The 17,280-nt window shown below is 41.3% G+C and overlaps 1 protein-coding gene across 1 annotated transcript in view; it reads right to left on the bottom strand.

The window, feature by feature from the left end:
- Nucleotides 1-17,280, bottom strand: part of SERPINF1 (serpin family F member 1) — a 91,071-nt gene that overhangs the window by 17,920 nt on the left and 55,871 nt on the right. The window contains exons 5-6 of the mRNA XM_082244721.1: nucleotides 14,806-15,009; nucleotides 11,042-11,184 (exon numbers count right to left, since the gene is read on the bottom strand). Of these exons, the coding sequence (XP_082100847.1) occupies nucleotides 11,042-11,184; nucleotides 14,806-15,009 (347 nt within the window). The remainder of the gene's footprint in view (nucleotides 1-11,041; nucleotides 11,185-14,805; nucleotides 15,010-17,280) is intronic.

Below are 17,280 nucleotides of genomic sequence, written 5' to 3'. Positions count from 1 at the left end.
CTCTGTTTCCCCCAGGTCTTATAGATTCAGGCTTCCGGCAGTGGTCTCCTGAAGAAGAGCTTTGTATATATCATGTTTTTTGGGATAATCAGATTAAACCCCTAAATGAAATTATACATCCACGACAACCCTCTCGAATGGAGATACGGCCAGTTGGTGAACTTTTTGAATTCTCTTCCTCAACCTTTACGTAATGAGTCAGATCTTAACCCTGTGGAAGCGATACTACAGGCCCAGCAGCCACCTCAACATGCTATATCTGTTTTCTATAGGGTACTGCTGAGCCTGTATTATCCGGAGAATCCGGGATATCTAGCTAAATGGGAGAATGATTTTGCTAGTCCTTTGTCGGACAATCAGAGGTTGAAGATCCTCCAGATGGCCTTCTCTTCATCTTTATCCACTAAAACAGCGGAAGTTAATTACAAACTTTTAACAAGGTGGCACTATACACCATCAAAACTACATGCTATGTTTCCTTTACAATCACCACTTAGTTGGAGGAAATGTGGCCAAGTGGCAACCCATGCACATATTTGGTGGACATGTCCGAAAACCGTACTGGGAGAAAATATTATCTGCCATCACTAAGATAACGGGCTTCAACTTACCACAAGATCCCTGAAGCGTTCTTTTCCACTGTACTCCACAGTCTTTAAGGTCATACAAATGTTCCATTACACCCCACCTTCTGAACGCAGCGGAAGCTGAAATTCCAGCTAGGTGGGGAGAACCGGCACCACCCTCCTTTCGTGAGTGGTGTCTTAAAGTGGATTCTGTAGCACTTATGGAGGATCTTACTCATATTTCCAAGGGGCAGATTGATAAAGGAGATAAAATTTGGGCTGCATGGAAAAAATTTAAGGTTGATTCCAACTTGGCCTGATTTGATGTTGTTTGGTGTGATTGTTGGGGGCACTGTTCAGTAAAAAGAAAAGTGTTTGTGATATCCCGTCGCCAATGTTGTTAGTAAATTAGTTTTATGTCATGTTATGTTATATCGTTTTATAAGATAGTCCACTCTGTCTTGGATGACTATACCCCCTCCTTTGTCTGCATTTTTAATGATCAACTCATAATTTTTAGATAACTCAGTAAGGGCCTGTCCAATCCGTATACCTCCCATATTATCTTTTATGGGAGGTATATAGACGACATAATTGTAATCTGGAATGGCACAGACACTCTACTCTCAGAATTTGTTAGCCACTGCAATTCTAACAACTACGGTCTATCATTTACCTAAGTCCATCATCCTGCTGAGTTGGCCTTCCTGGATCTCCTTCTTTACCACTGTGAAGGTAAAATAGAGGCCAGGAACTACACTAAACCCACAGCGGGTAATTCTTTTTTGCATTATAAAAGCTGCCACCACCCCAGGTGGATTAACAACATCCCGAAGAGCCAATTCTGCAGACTTCGTAGAAATTGTACCAATGATGGAGATTATGTAGAGCAAAGTGTCATGTTAAAGAAAAAAATCACAGATAAGGCCTTCCCAGAACCTTTGTTAAATTCTGCCCAAGATGCGTATAAGACTGGCTATGTATGGAAGGAAAAGAAGACCCCTAACACAGAGATCACTATGCCGAGATTTATTACCCAATTTCACACCAAATTTAAAAAGACGGAACAAGTCTTGGCGAAACATTGGCCGATTTTACTGGAGGACCCTCATCTTAAGGATAATTTACCTTCCAAACCCAAGGTTACTTACCGAAAGGCTAGAAACATTAAGAGTTTGGTGGCTCCTAGTAAACTGAAAAACCCACCTACATCCTTCCAAGCGAGACCGTGTCTTATCCCGCTTATAGGCATGTTTCAATGCCGCAAAACATTATGTTTAACATGTAAGCATGTAACCCATGGGCAAAAAAGTTTTGAGGTCAAGGGCAAAACATACCCTATCACAAAAATTCTACAACTGTTCCACGGACTATGTCATCTATTGTTTGACATGCCCGTGTGGCCAGTTTTATGTAGGAAGAACCATTCGTCCATTGACGAAAAGTTTTGGGGAACATCGCAGATTTGTAGAAGCAGGGGAGGACAAGCACAGCGTTTTCACGTCATTTTTTACTGTCACATGACAAATCATCCCTTGGTCTGAGAGTGTGGATCATAGAGTCCATACCAGCCACCTTTGCGCCAGCCGAGCGCTACAAGCGGCTGTGCCAAAGGGAGGCGTATTGAATCTACATTCTAGACATGTTAGTCCTGGGCGGCCTAAATGAGGAAATCGAAACGAGTTCGCTCATATAGTCCTCTTTTAATAGGGTCCTTAGTTTTACCTCCAATATCTTTTTATCCTATTGATTATTTTTACTTTTCTTGGTGATATTTAATATGGTGTATATTTATCCTTTTAATGGGTTTTAGATGTCTTAATATAGTTTTAATATTTTAGATATTTTCAGATCCTTTCGGAAATATCTGAAACATTTGAGACATTCTTAATATATTCCCTCATACCAATATTTTTAATATTTACCCATTAATTTAATATTTAATTATTTCTCACATATGCAATTCATGGCTGTCTTGTTACAAGCCTCGCTTGTTATGCCGATCTGGTGCCGCTGGTTGCCGATGTTCCTTGGAAGCTTCCTCTCAGGGAGGATCTGCTGTCCCAAGGACCAATTTTTCATCCTGCTTTGCAGTCGCTGGCTTTGACAGCTTGGCTGTTGAACGCCAGGTGCTGATGGATAGAGGTTTGTCTGAGTCGGTGAGTCCAAACCTACTTCTAGGAAGATCTACCATTGTACGTGGAAGATGTATATTGCTTGGTGTGAGTCTCTTGGGGTTCATCCTCGCTCTTGTTCGGTGGCTCGGATCTTGACCTTCCTTCAATGGGGGGTTAAGCAGAAACTGGCCTTGAGTACTATCAAGGGTCAGGTTTTGGTGGTTGCTGTCTTATTTCAAAAGCCCTTTGCCCACATACTCCCTGGTGTGTAATTTTCTTCAGGGAGTTAGGCACGTGACACCTCCAGTGCAGTCTCTTTTGCAACCTTGGGACCTCGATTTGGTGTTCTTAGTCCTTGAGAAGCCTCTTTTTGAGAATCTTCGGGAGATTTTCTGCTTACGCTCTTCCAAAAGGTGGCTTTCACCTCTGTGTGCAGGCGGTCGGAATTGGCGACGTTATCCTGTCCTTCACCTTACTGGAGGTTCACAGTGATTTAGGTGGTTCTTCGCCCCTGTCAAACGTTCCTTCCTCAGGTTGTCTCTGATTTTCATTTGAATGAAGACATTGTGTTGCCTTCCCTGTGTCCCAGGCCAACAAATCCGAAGGAAATTGCTTTGCATGCCTTGGATGTGGACTGGGCAATTAGGGTGTACCTGGCAGCTATGGAGTCCTTTAGGAAGTCAGACTCGCTTTTTGTGCTCACGGATGGGCCTTGGAAAGGCTTGTCCGTTTCCTATGCGACCATTTCCACATGGATCAGAAAGACAATGGTCCAGGTCTATTCCATCCAGGGTCAGGTTCCTCCTTTCCCTGTCAAGGTGTTGTCTACTCGGCGCTCAGTGCCTCCTGGGCTTTCCGTCATCAGTGAAGCAGGTTTGGAAGGCGGCCTCCTGGTCGTCGGTGTACATTTTCAAAGTTCTATAAAGTGGATGTGATGGCATCTGCAGATGTTTCCTTTGGCCGCAAGTTTTTTTTGCAGGATCTGGTCCTCTTTGAGAGTGCATTTTTTTCAGGTGAGCTCCAGTTGTTTTGGTTGACCTATAGTTAGCTTTGGGAATTTATTTTTTGCTGTTCCAACCCCTCACATTTAACACTGCTTTGGGACGTCCCAAATGGTTAAGAAGATCAGGAGCTGTGTCCATCAATGAACGAAAGAGAAAAGGGGAGTTTTGACGTACCGTAAAATCCATTTCTCTTATGTTTTCTCTGCTACAACTGGCAAGATGGGAGGTGATAGGAGTTAAAGCTTTAAAGAGGCAGGCATTCAATGCTTGCATTTTATGTGCCTTGTGTTCATTTCTCTTGTGGGAGTCAATATAACCCTACATTATTTAAATACCATCAAGCTGTGTCTTTTAATGGATTTTCATGGAGAGCATAAAAACCATTTGTATTCATCCATTGAGGGACACACTTTAGAAGCTTGTGTTTATATTGCCCCGGACGACGTCCTCCTAAGAAGAGACGCATAGGGTAAAGCAACGCGCTGGTGTCACAACATTTCTCAAAGTCCAGAAGGATAGATAGCTTCAAGTAGCCAGACAGCTTGGTTTGTTCTTAATTTGAGTACATGTTCTTCATGATGTAAGTGCAATGTTTTATGCCTCTAATTAATAAAGCTTTTAAGGATTTTATACGATAGCGAGCCTTTTGTATTTTGGGGACCATCTATGATATCGGTACCTGGATAGTGATTCCACATTCCCTAAGAGGATCCTGAGACATTCAAAGGCCCTGGCTGAGTTTAGAGCCACAAGCGTTACTAACCTGATAGAAGGTTTGTACTATCTAGTAAGTGAGCATATGGTGGAGATGACTGTCAGAGGATCACTAAACTAAAGGTGGCGGACGGTGCGGATGCTATCACAGAACCTTTTTTTTTTTTTTACCACATTGCTGTCTGATTCCGTATTATTTTTAGCGCAACTCTGTTTATGCATTTTTTATTTGGGGCTGTGCTATTTCTCACAGTAGAGTTTGCGGCTGTTTTTGATGTTTATGTTTATTTAAAAACAATAGCACAGTTTTTTTTTTTTGCCCTGTTTTGTGTTATATTGCCCCCTACAGGAGGATTGGACACTGTGAACAATAAAATTGTAGGCCAGCCAAGGATAATCCTTACTACTCTCAGCATGCATGCTTAAGTTTTTGCTTGCGTTCCTTGAGGATGGATGCCTTTTTTCGACCCTGCCAAGAAAAATCAAATCCTTTTTTTTGCTCCCAACCTTTTTCCTTTCTTTGAAAAGGATTCCTGTTTTGTCCAGATCTGCTTCTCCTTAGCATTGGCACACATTAACCAACAGGGAGAAATGGCAGCAAACGGGGAGGGAGTGTCCTCTACACTTAAAGGTGTGTCACATCACAGGTGGAAAATGCTGCATGTGTACCTCCTTTCCTCCAGGTTCAACAACATATTGGACAGGTTTTTCTCCAGATACAGGGATCCTCCAGCTGAAGAAGTGGATACTCTGGTGGCTCTGTGGAACGCCTTCCTTGTCTGCAGGGTCTAGATGGAGAGTATTCCAGTGATCCTCATAGCTCCGGGGACTGGCCCAGACAGATGTGGTACTCCAACCTAATCAGATTGGCAGATTCTCTGAGCTCCTCCATAATTTCTGGATCTTTGTTTTAGGACTTGATTTTCCTCAGCTCTGCTAGGAACAAAGTCATTTCTGATTGAGTGATTTCCCCAAGAATAAGAATTAGGAAGTCTCCTCCCTGCAAAAACTATCACAGCACATGGAAAGCATACTTCCCTTGGTGCAAGACAAGAAACTTTCATCCCAAGAAATTCTCCGGGCCAATTTTGGCCTTTTTGTAGATGGGTCTGGGCCAGCATTTGGCCTTCAGCAACCATTATGGGTAATTTCTGTGCTTGCAATCTTGTCCAGAGACTGCTGGCTTCCCATTCTTTGATTATAACCTTTGTGCAGGGTGTTTGCCATATGACTCCTTTTGCCTTCCCCTGTGACTCTGTGGGATCTGAATTGGGCCCCCTCTGTGCTTCAAAAACCATCTTTTAAAATGATCAGAGATATTCTGCTTTCCTTTTTCACTTATAAGGTTGCGTTCCTCATTGCCATCACTTCTGTGAGGTGTCTTTGTCTCTGCTGGTGGCTTTACCCTGTAAAGAATTCTTTCTGTTCCTACACAGGGAAAGGTGGTGTTGAGGCCCAGAACTTCCTACCTAAGGTCATTTTGGCTTTTCACCTTAACCAGGGCATCACTCTTCTATCCCTCTGCTTGGCTCCAGTTCATCAGAAGGAAATCTCCCTTAAAGTGTAACTCCTCTACGTACATTACGCAAATTTTAACAAACTTTGTTGCAGATTCCTACCTTATGTTATTCTGAAGAAATCCACGTTTGTTCCTCTGTTCTCCTGTGCTGAGTGGGTCTAATGGGAGTGGTTTCATAATTATCAACCAGCTGTGGCAGTTGCAGGGCACCAATGAGAAAATCTGCTGGGCCTGCATCCCTTTCCAATACTTCCTATTGGAAGTATCTTACCAAAAATGACCTTTTTGTTGGAGAGGATGTCAGAAATATGACTTGTATCTTAGTGTAGACTCCTGTGAAATTTGGTGAGCCATCACACAAGCAGGAAATTGTTTCTGGGGTGTGGTCAGTACACATTCTGTGTACAGAACCGCTCCAGGTAGCCATATTGAACTGCATTTGCAGGAAATTACAACCGCTGAAGATTGAAAAGGAAAGGTAATTTTTAATAACATTCAGTTACAATATGATATGTGTCACAATTGTATACGCTATATTGTTTTTTCTTTATTTGCTATTTTTTCCCTCGTGAAAGTGGAGTTACCCTTTAATTGCCAAGAGGTAGATTGTGATGTCTGTTAGACTGACTTTTCATCCCACCATTTCTTGGTGGGTCAGACAGATCATTGTTCAAGACTATCGTCTTAAGCTGGATACACACTATCCAACTTTTGTGGTTAGATTTCCTTCAGATTTACCTTTTCCATCTAGTGCAAGGGCCTGCCTGATTGCATACAAATTGAAAGTGTTTAGGTTTGACCTCATATTATATGGTTTTGGTAAGTCTAAAGGAAAAAGTCTTCAGAAAATCTTATAGTGTATATGGCCCATTAAGGATTGGGTTCAACTTTTGTCAAGGTATACTCCATTAGGTTCTTGAGCTTTTTATTATCAACTAACTTTTTCTCAGATTTGGGAATTCAATTCTGGCAATCGCACTGCATTTTTCAATCTGTTTCAGGGTGTCGTTAATCTAACATTGACACCCACAGCAGATCGCATGGACGCCGCGCGATTGCTTTGAAATGTGATGCAGGGAAACGCAGCGAATCTTGTGCGTTTCCTGCATCGCATTAGTGGGAACCAGGGCTCAGTCTTCAGTTTACACATGGTTTGTTAGATCTGATAGTGGTTGTTTGTTGTTGCCCATCCCTGAGTTGGACTGCTGTTGAAAGTCCAGGTACAGGCTTCCTTTGTCACTCAATGGATAAAAAATTAAATAGGATTTTTTTTACCTACTGTAAAGTCCTTTTATTGGAGTCCATTAGGGCAGGGTTCCCCAGCTGGGCCATGAAGGCTGCTCTGTCACAGGTGCAGTGAGTAGGTGAGCAAGCAGAGAGATGAGATCATCTCTCACCGCCTGCCCCTCATCACCGCAGTTCCGCCCTCACAGCTGCGATGGCTGCTCTGTTATGTGCAGCCACGGGCGAGCATTAAGATGACATCTCTCACTGCCCTCACTCTGGGACCCAGCCAATGCACATGTGCCAATCCGCATCTGGTGGCAGGCAAAGTGACAAGCTGCATCTGGTGGCAGGCTACATGACAATCTGTATCTGGTGGCAGGCGACGTGGCAAGGGACAATCCACATCTGGTGGCAGTTGACGTGGCAAGTGAAAAGCTGCATCTTAAGGCAGATGACGTGACAAATGAAAAGCTGCAGGTGATGTGGCAAGTGACAAGTTGCATCTGCTGGCAGGCGATGTGGCAAGTGACACGCTCAGGGCTCCCACTGATTGTGCATTATGTTAAGTTGAACTATTTAATTTTATATTACAATGTAATAATAAACATAATGCACTTCAGTCATCCTGATACCATATCAACCATGGTGCCATAATGATTGAAGCACCAACACTAGCTATTTCCATTACAATTTTTTTTTCTTTGCCAGTGTCCAATCCTCCTGTAGGCAGTAATATTACCTGAAGGTAAAGACATCCTTTGTCTCTCAATGGTCTAGAAAAGTATTTTAAAATAAGTCCTATTTTATAATCCATTGTTTCCATGCATAGTTGTATAATTACTGCGCTCTAGCTTTCTATTATTCAACAGTTTTATTCTCCCCTATAAAAGTATGTCAACTGCTAATTTATTTTTCTGCATGTTTTGTGATTTGCCAGCCACACGAAGGCTTCCTTCTTATTTATTGCTCAGCAGATGTAAGATAAAGGCCTACAAAATATTTTGTGCAGCCTCTGGCAATATAAAATGATTCTGTACAAAAAATAAAAAATACTGAGCTCATTTTTGAGCTGCATAAATAGCTGTCCAGAGAATTACTGCCTGGTGCATATTTTAGCAATAATCATTGAATTACTAAGAATCTAGAATCATTTATTCTTCAGTAAATTCAAATAAGTTATGTTTTAGTTCTTCTTCCCTTCAAGCAGTATGACTAGTATACACAGAGGAAATACTTATGATTTGGTGATATAGATAGGTTTGGTTTTTCAGCGTGTTACCATAATAATCCATTAATGCAAGCCTGGCAAGGTCATATCAAGTTGCAAGTAAGAAAAAAGACAATGAACCTAATTTATCAAGGTGTCTTAAAGTAGAAATGTCCGTATCACCCTAAACAACCAACTAGCTTTTAAAATGTAATTGTAACTGGTGTCTCTAAATTGGATAGGCCACCCGTATCTAAAGGGAATGTATAACACTCCAATATTTTTATTATTGCTTTTTTAAATATGATCAAAATTAATTTTTCACTATTTGCAGGAAGCAAATGAAAATGCTAAACAAAAGCAGCAGCTCACTGGATGCTCCGATAAGATGATCAGATTACACAGTAGAATGTCTCACAACCCCTTTCTAAGGAACCAGACGAAATTCACTCAGTGGATAGCCCTGCCAGCTCCACTCTGACTTTTGGCGAAGAAGCCTGTTGGAAAATATTTAGACAAACTGTGGCTGCATCCAGTCAGATTTAACCGCTGTCCTGGTATTTTGACAATTTCACACCAAACACATATAAATGTAAAAAAAAATTACAAAAAAAAGACACTGGGGCATCATGTTACAAGACCCTAACATAGGTCCAGTGCTTTCTGCAACGTTATAAACATTGTTGCCTCTAGCAGGATTAATTATTCAGCTCCCATAACCGCCCACGCTCTTTCTACCTTTTGTAAACTTTGCAGCATGTTTTAGTGCAAGAAAATTACGTGTAAAATGTGCTGCTTTGTAGACCGGCAAAAGACGTTTAGGGACCATTCCGGTAAAATATAGACCAGCAAAAGTTTCTTCACTTGCTCTACAGAATTTGTGGTCTACTGTCTGTCCTGCCCCTGTGGTCTCCTCTATGTGGGCCACATGGTTTGTACCCTGAGGGCTCGCTTTGGGAAGCACAGGAGGTTTTTTAAAGATGGGAAGGAAGAGCATAGTGTTCAGAGATTTTTCTTATACATCACAATAAGTCGACTGATGGCTTGAGAGTTTAGGTAGGGGAGTTCATCCCTCCCTGTGACTTGATGGCGGAAAGGTTCCAAAGGCTTTGTTCCAGAGAGACCTTCTGGATATATACCCTGAACACTCTAGTACCTGGGGGACTCAAGGATGAACTGGAAATGAATACCATTATGTAATGAATTATAATTCTGATTTGTCAAGCTAGGGAAGACTCCCTGTTTTTTTATATACCTTTCTAGGATGGTTGCAATATAAGCCCTACCCCGAAAATAAGCCCTAGTTAAAGTTCTTGTAAAATCATGTAACCCACGTTGTAAAAGGATTTTACAATGTCCAGTGTGTGTCTTTATGTAACATGATTGTAGAAAAACCTTATTTACATTGCCGCTGGGCACTCATGTGAGGCCCCCCCGAGCTCTCCTTCCGGCCGACGTCCACATATATATATATATATATATATATATATATATATATATATATATATATATATATATATATACACACATATATAATTAATTTACGGAGCAGAATAAATTCTTTTACAAGGACTTTTAACTAGAGTTTATTTTGGAGACGGGACAAATAAGACAACCCCCGAAAATAAGCCCTAATGCTTTTTTGTAGCAAAAGTTATTATAAGACCCAGTTTTATTTTCGTGGAAAGACGGTACATATACTGTAACTGCTGACTGTTAATAGAGATAATTACTTGTACAGGGATTTAAAGCTGTGCTCACTTGGACGAATTCTTTGCCATTTTTTGGCTCCCCAGCACCGCCATGTTGAGTGTGGGAAGTCGTCTGTAAATCCCTGCGCCTTCACAGCTGGCTTCCTATTGCGCATGCACAATCCGTTGCTGCTGCTCAATGCCAATGGTCCTATGACGTGTCCCAGAAGGTTGTGGGCACAGAGGGAGGGGGACGAACTTCCACTTGGATCGCATATGCGATTCCAGAGGCAGTGGAGAGCAGGTACCTGTCAAAACTAGGTACCCCCTCCCCGAAAAAGTATTTTCATTACCTGCAGAGGAGGAAAGGTGGGTGGAGGAAGAGCAGGACTTCCATTTTTCTGTGAATTTCCACTTTAAAGTGTACCTGTATTAAGTAAAAAGGCCAAGGTTGTAAAGCAAGCACCATAGATTGCCTGTGCTTACCTTGACTATACTTACATGCTTAAATATTTTGTCACTGGAGTACCATAAAAATACTTTGCACTGGACTAGGCACTAGCCTCCTGCGACTGGGCACTATGTTGTGAAAGGAAGGTAGCCCTTATAAGTTCCCTATACCTTGCAGTACTGTTTTTTTATGAGGTTTTGGTGTCAGGAGAGCACTAAGATGTGTACGATCTCTTTATGATGTCTACTCTGTAGACTTGGTCTTAGTTTAGTTGTTTTTACTCAATGCAGGTCTGCTTTGAGAACATTTTTTTTTTTTTGCGTTGAAAGAGAAGGGAATGGAAAACTGTGTGATGTGTACAGGACATTTTTCAGTTGTTTGACAGATGACCTCCGTATTTTATACTGCTAGAGACCAGAAGATCTAGAGGTGATATTCAAAAGGTGAGGAGATAAGTTCTCAGGCTACTATACACAATAATAAAAATGTAATAGCATGAAGTAAGAAGTGGAAAGAGGCTTTCTAAGAGTACTGGCTTTTCTCACCCTGCAGCTGAAGTCCGAGTCTAGGCCGTATCTCACAGGAACATTGTTGGCTGCCATCATTGGAACTGAGATGGATGTCTGTTCATCTGTGTAGAATTCACGTAGGACGGTTTCACGGGGATTAAATTTGTACAGCCACTGACCTGTGATAAATTCCAAAATATGTTACAATGATTCTCATTCCAAATGGAAATACCATTACACAGCATGCTGTTAAGAAAGAGAGATGAGCTTTTGTTAAGCATTAAACTCCTAACTCCATAAAACCATTAATTTGTTTATAATTGCAGAATAATCTACCAGCATTAGTAACGTTCATTACAAAATAATAATTAACACAGTTGCCTTTTTTTTGTAAATGAAGGTGAGACAATTGGTCTATTGCAGTAATATAATATATACAAGGATTTGCAAGCAGAGCCCAGAAAAATTGTATAAGATGCTCCTGTTGACCATTGTGACTGCAGAGTTCCATAACATTAGATAAACTGTAAGGCTCCGTTCACATCTAGGCGTTTTGGGGCGTTTTTGGGGCGTTTTTCTGCTCTAGGATCAGCTCTCAAAACGCCCAACAAGACAAATCCTATTCATTTCAATGGCCCCTGTTCACATCTGAGCGTTTTGACGCTGTATACAAAACGCCCAACGCTCAAAAAAGTACATGAGCTTCTTTTTGGGCAGATTACAGGCGTTTTCCATTGATCTCTATTCAATCTGAAAACGCCTGCACAAAAATCGCGGTAAAAATCGCGGTAAAATCGCGGTAAAAAACGCCGCAAAAATCGCGGTAAAATCGCGGTAAAAAACGCTCGAAAAACGCTACGCTCAGGTGTGAATGTAGCCTAACAGATAAGTGCATTCAACATGTATAATATTGAGGAACATCACTTAATGTAGAATTATTTAACAATATCTACTTTATTCCAACTTGTAAAGAGAAACCTACCTGTGTAAAAGAGGAAGTAAGCTTTCTTCTCTTGTTTTTACCTATAGGTAAGCCAATAATAAGGCTTACTATAGGTAGTGTTAATATCTCCTAGACAGGCACCGTTTAGGAAATGTTTACATTGCATGCAGCCAGTGCCATCGGCAGCCTGTGCTGTTCCTTTTAGAGACCTGTGCTGGGAACGGCATTTCATACACTCATCACAAATACGCAATAGTGATGTCATCACGGCTCCTACCAGTCACAGAGCCAGAGTCCGCGAACTTGGAAGCAAGATGGGTGAAGATGGAGAGGTGACTTCTCGGCGAAGGAGAGTTACATTTTCAGGTAAGTTTAACATAATGTGCTAGTATGCATTGCGTACTAGCACATTACGGCTTTACCCCACAGGTTCCCCCTGCAAAAAAAAAAAATCTCTAGCGATTTACAACTGCTTAAAGTGAGGCCCCCACACTGCAATTGTTAAATGCTTGTTAAGTCTAGGGGTACAGAAGGAGGCTGCATTACTTTCCTGACTCCCTGTCCTGGCTGGCTGTGGCACTGTCCTCTTCCTTTCTGAAGCACCAGCCTATGGGGCAAGTATGTGACTGTGGCCAAGAGCAGCTTAGAGAGGAGGCGGTGGGGGACCAGTCACATCTTTTTAGTCATTTTTGCTCAATACAGTACTCCATGCTGAACACAATTTTTCTTTGTACACTGTCTGCCCATACCTCTGATAAGGGCAGGCAGTTGCTAAATGGCAGGAAGAATCCATGAACTACGACTCACAAGCGCCCTTGCAGTTCACTGCAAGAACTGCAAGCCATCAGCCGCAATGGGTGATGGTACTTGCAGTCTATTCATTCACAGGAAATTGTGAATGAATGTTGTGGGCGAGCCCTGCACAGCTGTGCTATTATCAAATTGTGACAGTAGGTGTGGGAAGAAGATTCCTCACACACTGTCAGATTGGGGAGCTTTGGCGGCGGGAGGTGGGTGAATAGGAGCATGTTACGTTAACTAAAAATAAAAGTTAATGTGACTCCCTATGGTGCGTTTTTGGAAAAGGTTCCTGTGCTACTTTGGTGCGTTTTACAGTGGGATTTGGCCCCACTTTGATGTGACTTTGGCAGCATTTTCGGATGTTTTGGAACTACATTTCCCATGATGCTCAACTATACTGCAGAGTGCAGAAGCATCATGGGAAATGTAGTTCCAAAACATCTGGGGTGCCAAGGTTCGCCACTGGAATATACAAACCACATTCTAAATGCTGCCAAAGTCGCATCAAAGTCACACTACAAATCAAGTCAAAATCGCATCACAGTATTGTGAGCCAAGCCTTAATGAGTAGCACTGAAATCAGGCCCATCAAGTATGCTACAGAGTTTAACCTCTTGACAATTTGCTATACCTCTTAGAAATGATATTAATAAGATCTCTATAGCTGTATATTCCTAGCTCTGTGTCCCTATTGTGGCTGTTAAGGGGTTCTCACTCTGCCTTTTGTAAGTTAGATTTGTTTAATACTATGAAAAATGCAACAAGATGAGCTGGAGTGTTTAAAAATTGCAAGGAACAGTCAAATTATGATAGGGAGATCTCACAGTTGGACAATCCAAGAGATACAAGGCCAGAGACTGACTCAACACAATAGGCTCCACCTGTAGTAAAATATGACACTTGGGCGGATTGACACTTTAATTTTCTAAACGTTTTAATTGTTTTGGGCCTCTTGCATTACTATATATGTAGATGTTGTTTTGACTGCATAATTCCATAACTATGAATGCGTTATATGGGTAATGGAGAAATATACTGTATTTTATTTTATCTTTGCCAGACTGTATCCCATGCCCATTCGTGAACTAGTACTAAAAGTTAGCCCGGCATTTTTAGTACTCTGGTCAAATTTTGTAAGTATAACCATGTTTTTCCAAGGCCAGTGTACTATAAAAGTTTATATATTGTGGTAGGACTAGTAAACTGCCAGATAACATTTGCTAATTGTGTATAGCCTACAATAACTTTTTATTATAATTACAACACGGTTGACTAAAAGTGAGGAAGCCATGGGAGATCACAGCAAAACACAAGCAGGTTGTCAAACCCTTGTCCTCAAAGAGATCTGTCATTTTACCCATTCTGGGCCACCCCTGATGCACCAATGCTTCCCACGCTCCCCCAGCATTTTGTTGGAGCCATCAAAAATGTCCTTCTGGGTATGGAGGAGCTTGTGACCTCCTTCAGTGATCTAGTGTTTAGGCCTGGCAAATCTTTGACAGCACCGAACACAGTTATCTTGGAAGCATGCCATTTACCGGAAATAGAGCTTACAGAGTTTGACTTCTGGAGGAACAAGGGAGTGTAGGGAAACTGGAAGAACAGGACTGGACCAGTAAGAGACTCGAATATTGTTATGCATGGAAAAAATGAAAGAGTCTATTTACCCGCTGATAAACTGATATTACAAACCTGATCCTTAAGAGCTATATATTCCAAAGTGCTATTTAGTAAACTTTACTAGGGTAGTTTTTCCCCAGTCTTGTACAATAGATGTATTAGGACCTTGTTTATTATAAGTGACATTCTCAAAAGAGGAGACTGCTTGTCATCCTATAAGATGTGAGAGTATGTTTTCTACCTACAAGCTAGACATATTATTTTGTATTACTAGTTTATAGCCCTTTACTGGTTCATTGTTAAAGGACATCATAATGGGTGGATATTAGAAAGCAAAGTCTGGTACACACTGAGCTTTGATAGCTCAGCAGAAAGAAACAGTCATAAACAATACAGCCCACAATTTCAGACTGTCTATGCCTGCCCAAGAGTTTACCTTTAAAATAAGCAGCTCCAAGCAAGAGGACACTGAGACCTGAAGGGATCTCCTTAAAATATTTTAAAATTTTCCCATCCGTCCTCTTCTGTACAAAATCATTGGCTTCTGAGATATCGAGGCGGGCATTTCCTGACAAGACACGAGGCTTCTGCCCGTAGAATTTTTCCATCTGATTCACAAAATCAAGCTTTAACCTGAGCCCTGCAAGTCAAAATAACTTTTATAAACATACATATAAACTTAAACAGATCAATAGAATCATGTGTGAATTGTATAAAAGAACATCATCCAGGATCAGCATACTCCTTTTATATTGATGTTGGCCTATAGATTTTACAACCATTTATGTCCTGGTGTCTGTGCAGTAACTTTAGACCTGCTCACACTACGCACAGTGGGAGCAAGCCTTCTTCCTTGCGCTTTTCAAAGTGTAATTCTCACGTGATACTGTGTGTTGCGTATAGGGCAGCCCATTCATGTGGATTGCTGCCCTATGTGCGTTTGTCACCCCAAAGAAGCTTTTTGGGCGACAAGCTTTACCCTATTTTTAAAAGCATGATTGCCGCACGTCACACCTTGTTTGGAGTGAAATTTAGAATCAATGGCACCCAAATGTGTCTCGTGTTTTGCAGTGATTGCCCAGTGATTAGGACTCACGGGCAGAATCGCAAAGGGTAAATGGGGCCTAAATGTTCTTGGCATCAGTCAGTTGTCTTGCTGCTGCCTGTCACTTTATGACTTGCTGCAAAGTTACAGCGCTATAGTCTGATCACCAGGAAAAGACTACTGCCTGCAGCTGCCTGATAGCATACTTTAGTCTGAGCAGAGCACATGCTTGTAGTTAACCACTTGCCGACCAGTCACGATGTTACTGCGGCAAAGTGGCTCGTTATTGTCTGGCGACATAGACCTACGTCACCAGACATTCCCCTCTCTCGGCGGCACGCTCCTGCTGTATTCAGTTACAGCGGGAGTCGGGCCAGGGGAGGGGCGGCGGTGATCACCGCTGCTCTTCCCCGATCATCGGGGATCTTGAGGCGGATCTCCTAAGTGAAAGGCAGGGTCAGATTGCAGGGTTCAGCATAGCTGAACCTGCGATCTGTCCCTGTGTCACTCAGTCACCTCCCCCCACACACGTCAGTAAGCAACAGGCATACATTAACCCCTCCCTCTCTAATAGAAATTAACCCCTTCCCTGCCAGTGTCATTTTTACAGTAACAGTGCATATGTATAGCACTGATTACTGTAGTAATGTCACTGGTACCCCCAAAAGTGTCAAAAATGTCAGTCAAGGGTCCGATCTGTCCGCCGCAATGTCGCAGTCCCGCAAAAAAAATCGCAGATCTTTGCCATTACTCGTTAAAAAAAAAAAACACCAAAGATGACAGAAATCTTTCCCTTAGTTAGTAAACGCAATAACTTTTGCGCAAACCAATCAAAATACGCTTATTGCCATTTTTACCAAAAATATGTAGAAGAAAACAGATTGGCCTAAAATGATAAAAAATTTTGATTTTTACATTTTTTTTGGGGGGGGGGAATTTCATATAAAAAAAATGTGAAAAATATTGTTATTTTTTCAAAATTGTCGCTATTTTTTTGTTTATAGCGCAAAAAGTAAAAATCGCACAGGTGATCAAATACCACCAAAAGAAAGCTCTGTTTGTGGGGAAAAAAGGACATAAATTTAATTTGGGTACAGTGTAGCTCGACAGCGCAATTGTCCGTTAAATTAATGCAGTGCCGAATCGCAAAATATGGCCTGGTCAGGAATGGGGTAAAACCTTCCGGTCATAAAGCGGTTAAAAATACGCTCATTGAGAATTTTTTTGTCAAAGACATGTAGCTAAATACATTTTGGCCTAAAATATATGACAAAAATTGAATATAATGGATATTTTTTAACTGTCAAAGTAGAAAAATATTGTTATTTTTTCAAAATTGTCGCATTTTTAATTAATATCGCAAAAAATGAAAAGTGCAGAGGTGATCAAATACCACCAAAAGAAAGCTCTGTTTGTGGGAAAAAAGGACGTTAATTTCGTTGGGTACGGCGTTGCATGACTGAGCCATTGTCAGTTAAAGTCGCACAGTGCCGAATCGCAAAAAGTGGCCTGGACGTAAGACAGCAAAATCCTCCGGTGGTAAAGTGGTTAAAGGGCTACTTTGTAATGATAAAAGTGCAGTATAAAAAATATATATTGTCAGTACATACTGTGACAATGTGTAAAAATACTGATCTGGATAAGGGATATGTATAGCATAGATTTGCATTCCTATTTTAGAGAAATGTTGCTTTTACCAAATGATTCCTTATGTAAGCAGTATATTTTTACCCCAAATTTCTAACAATGAAAGCAGATTCAGTATCTCTTATCCTGTCAAATTTGTATTACGTTCTTTATAATCATGCCAACTCCGATTTTTACTGACTTTTATTATTTTCTATGGCTGCAAAATTAATTTTCTTC

This window comes from Pelophylax lessonae, assembly GCF_965119305.1.
Source record: "Pelophylax lessonae genome assembly, chromosome: 2".
In the NCBI taxonomy this organism is placed as follows: Eukaryota; Metazoa; Chordata; class Amphibia; order Anura; family Ranidae; genus Pelophylax; species Pelophylax lessonae.
Note: the sequence above shows the minus strand (reverse complement) of the source record. Positions and strands in the feature narration are given on the sequence as shown.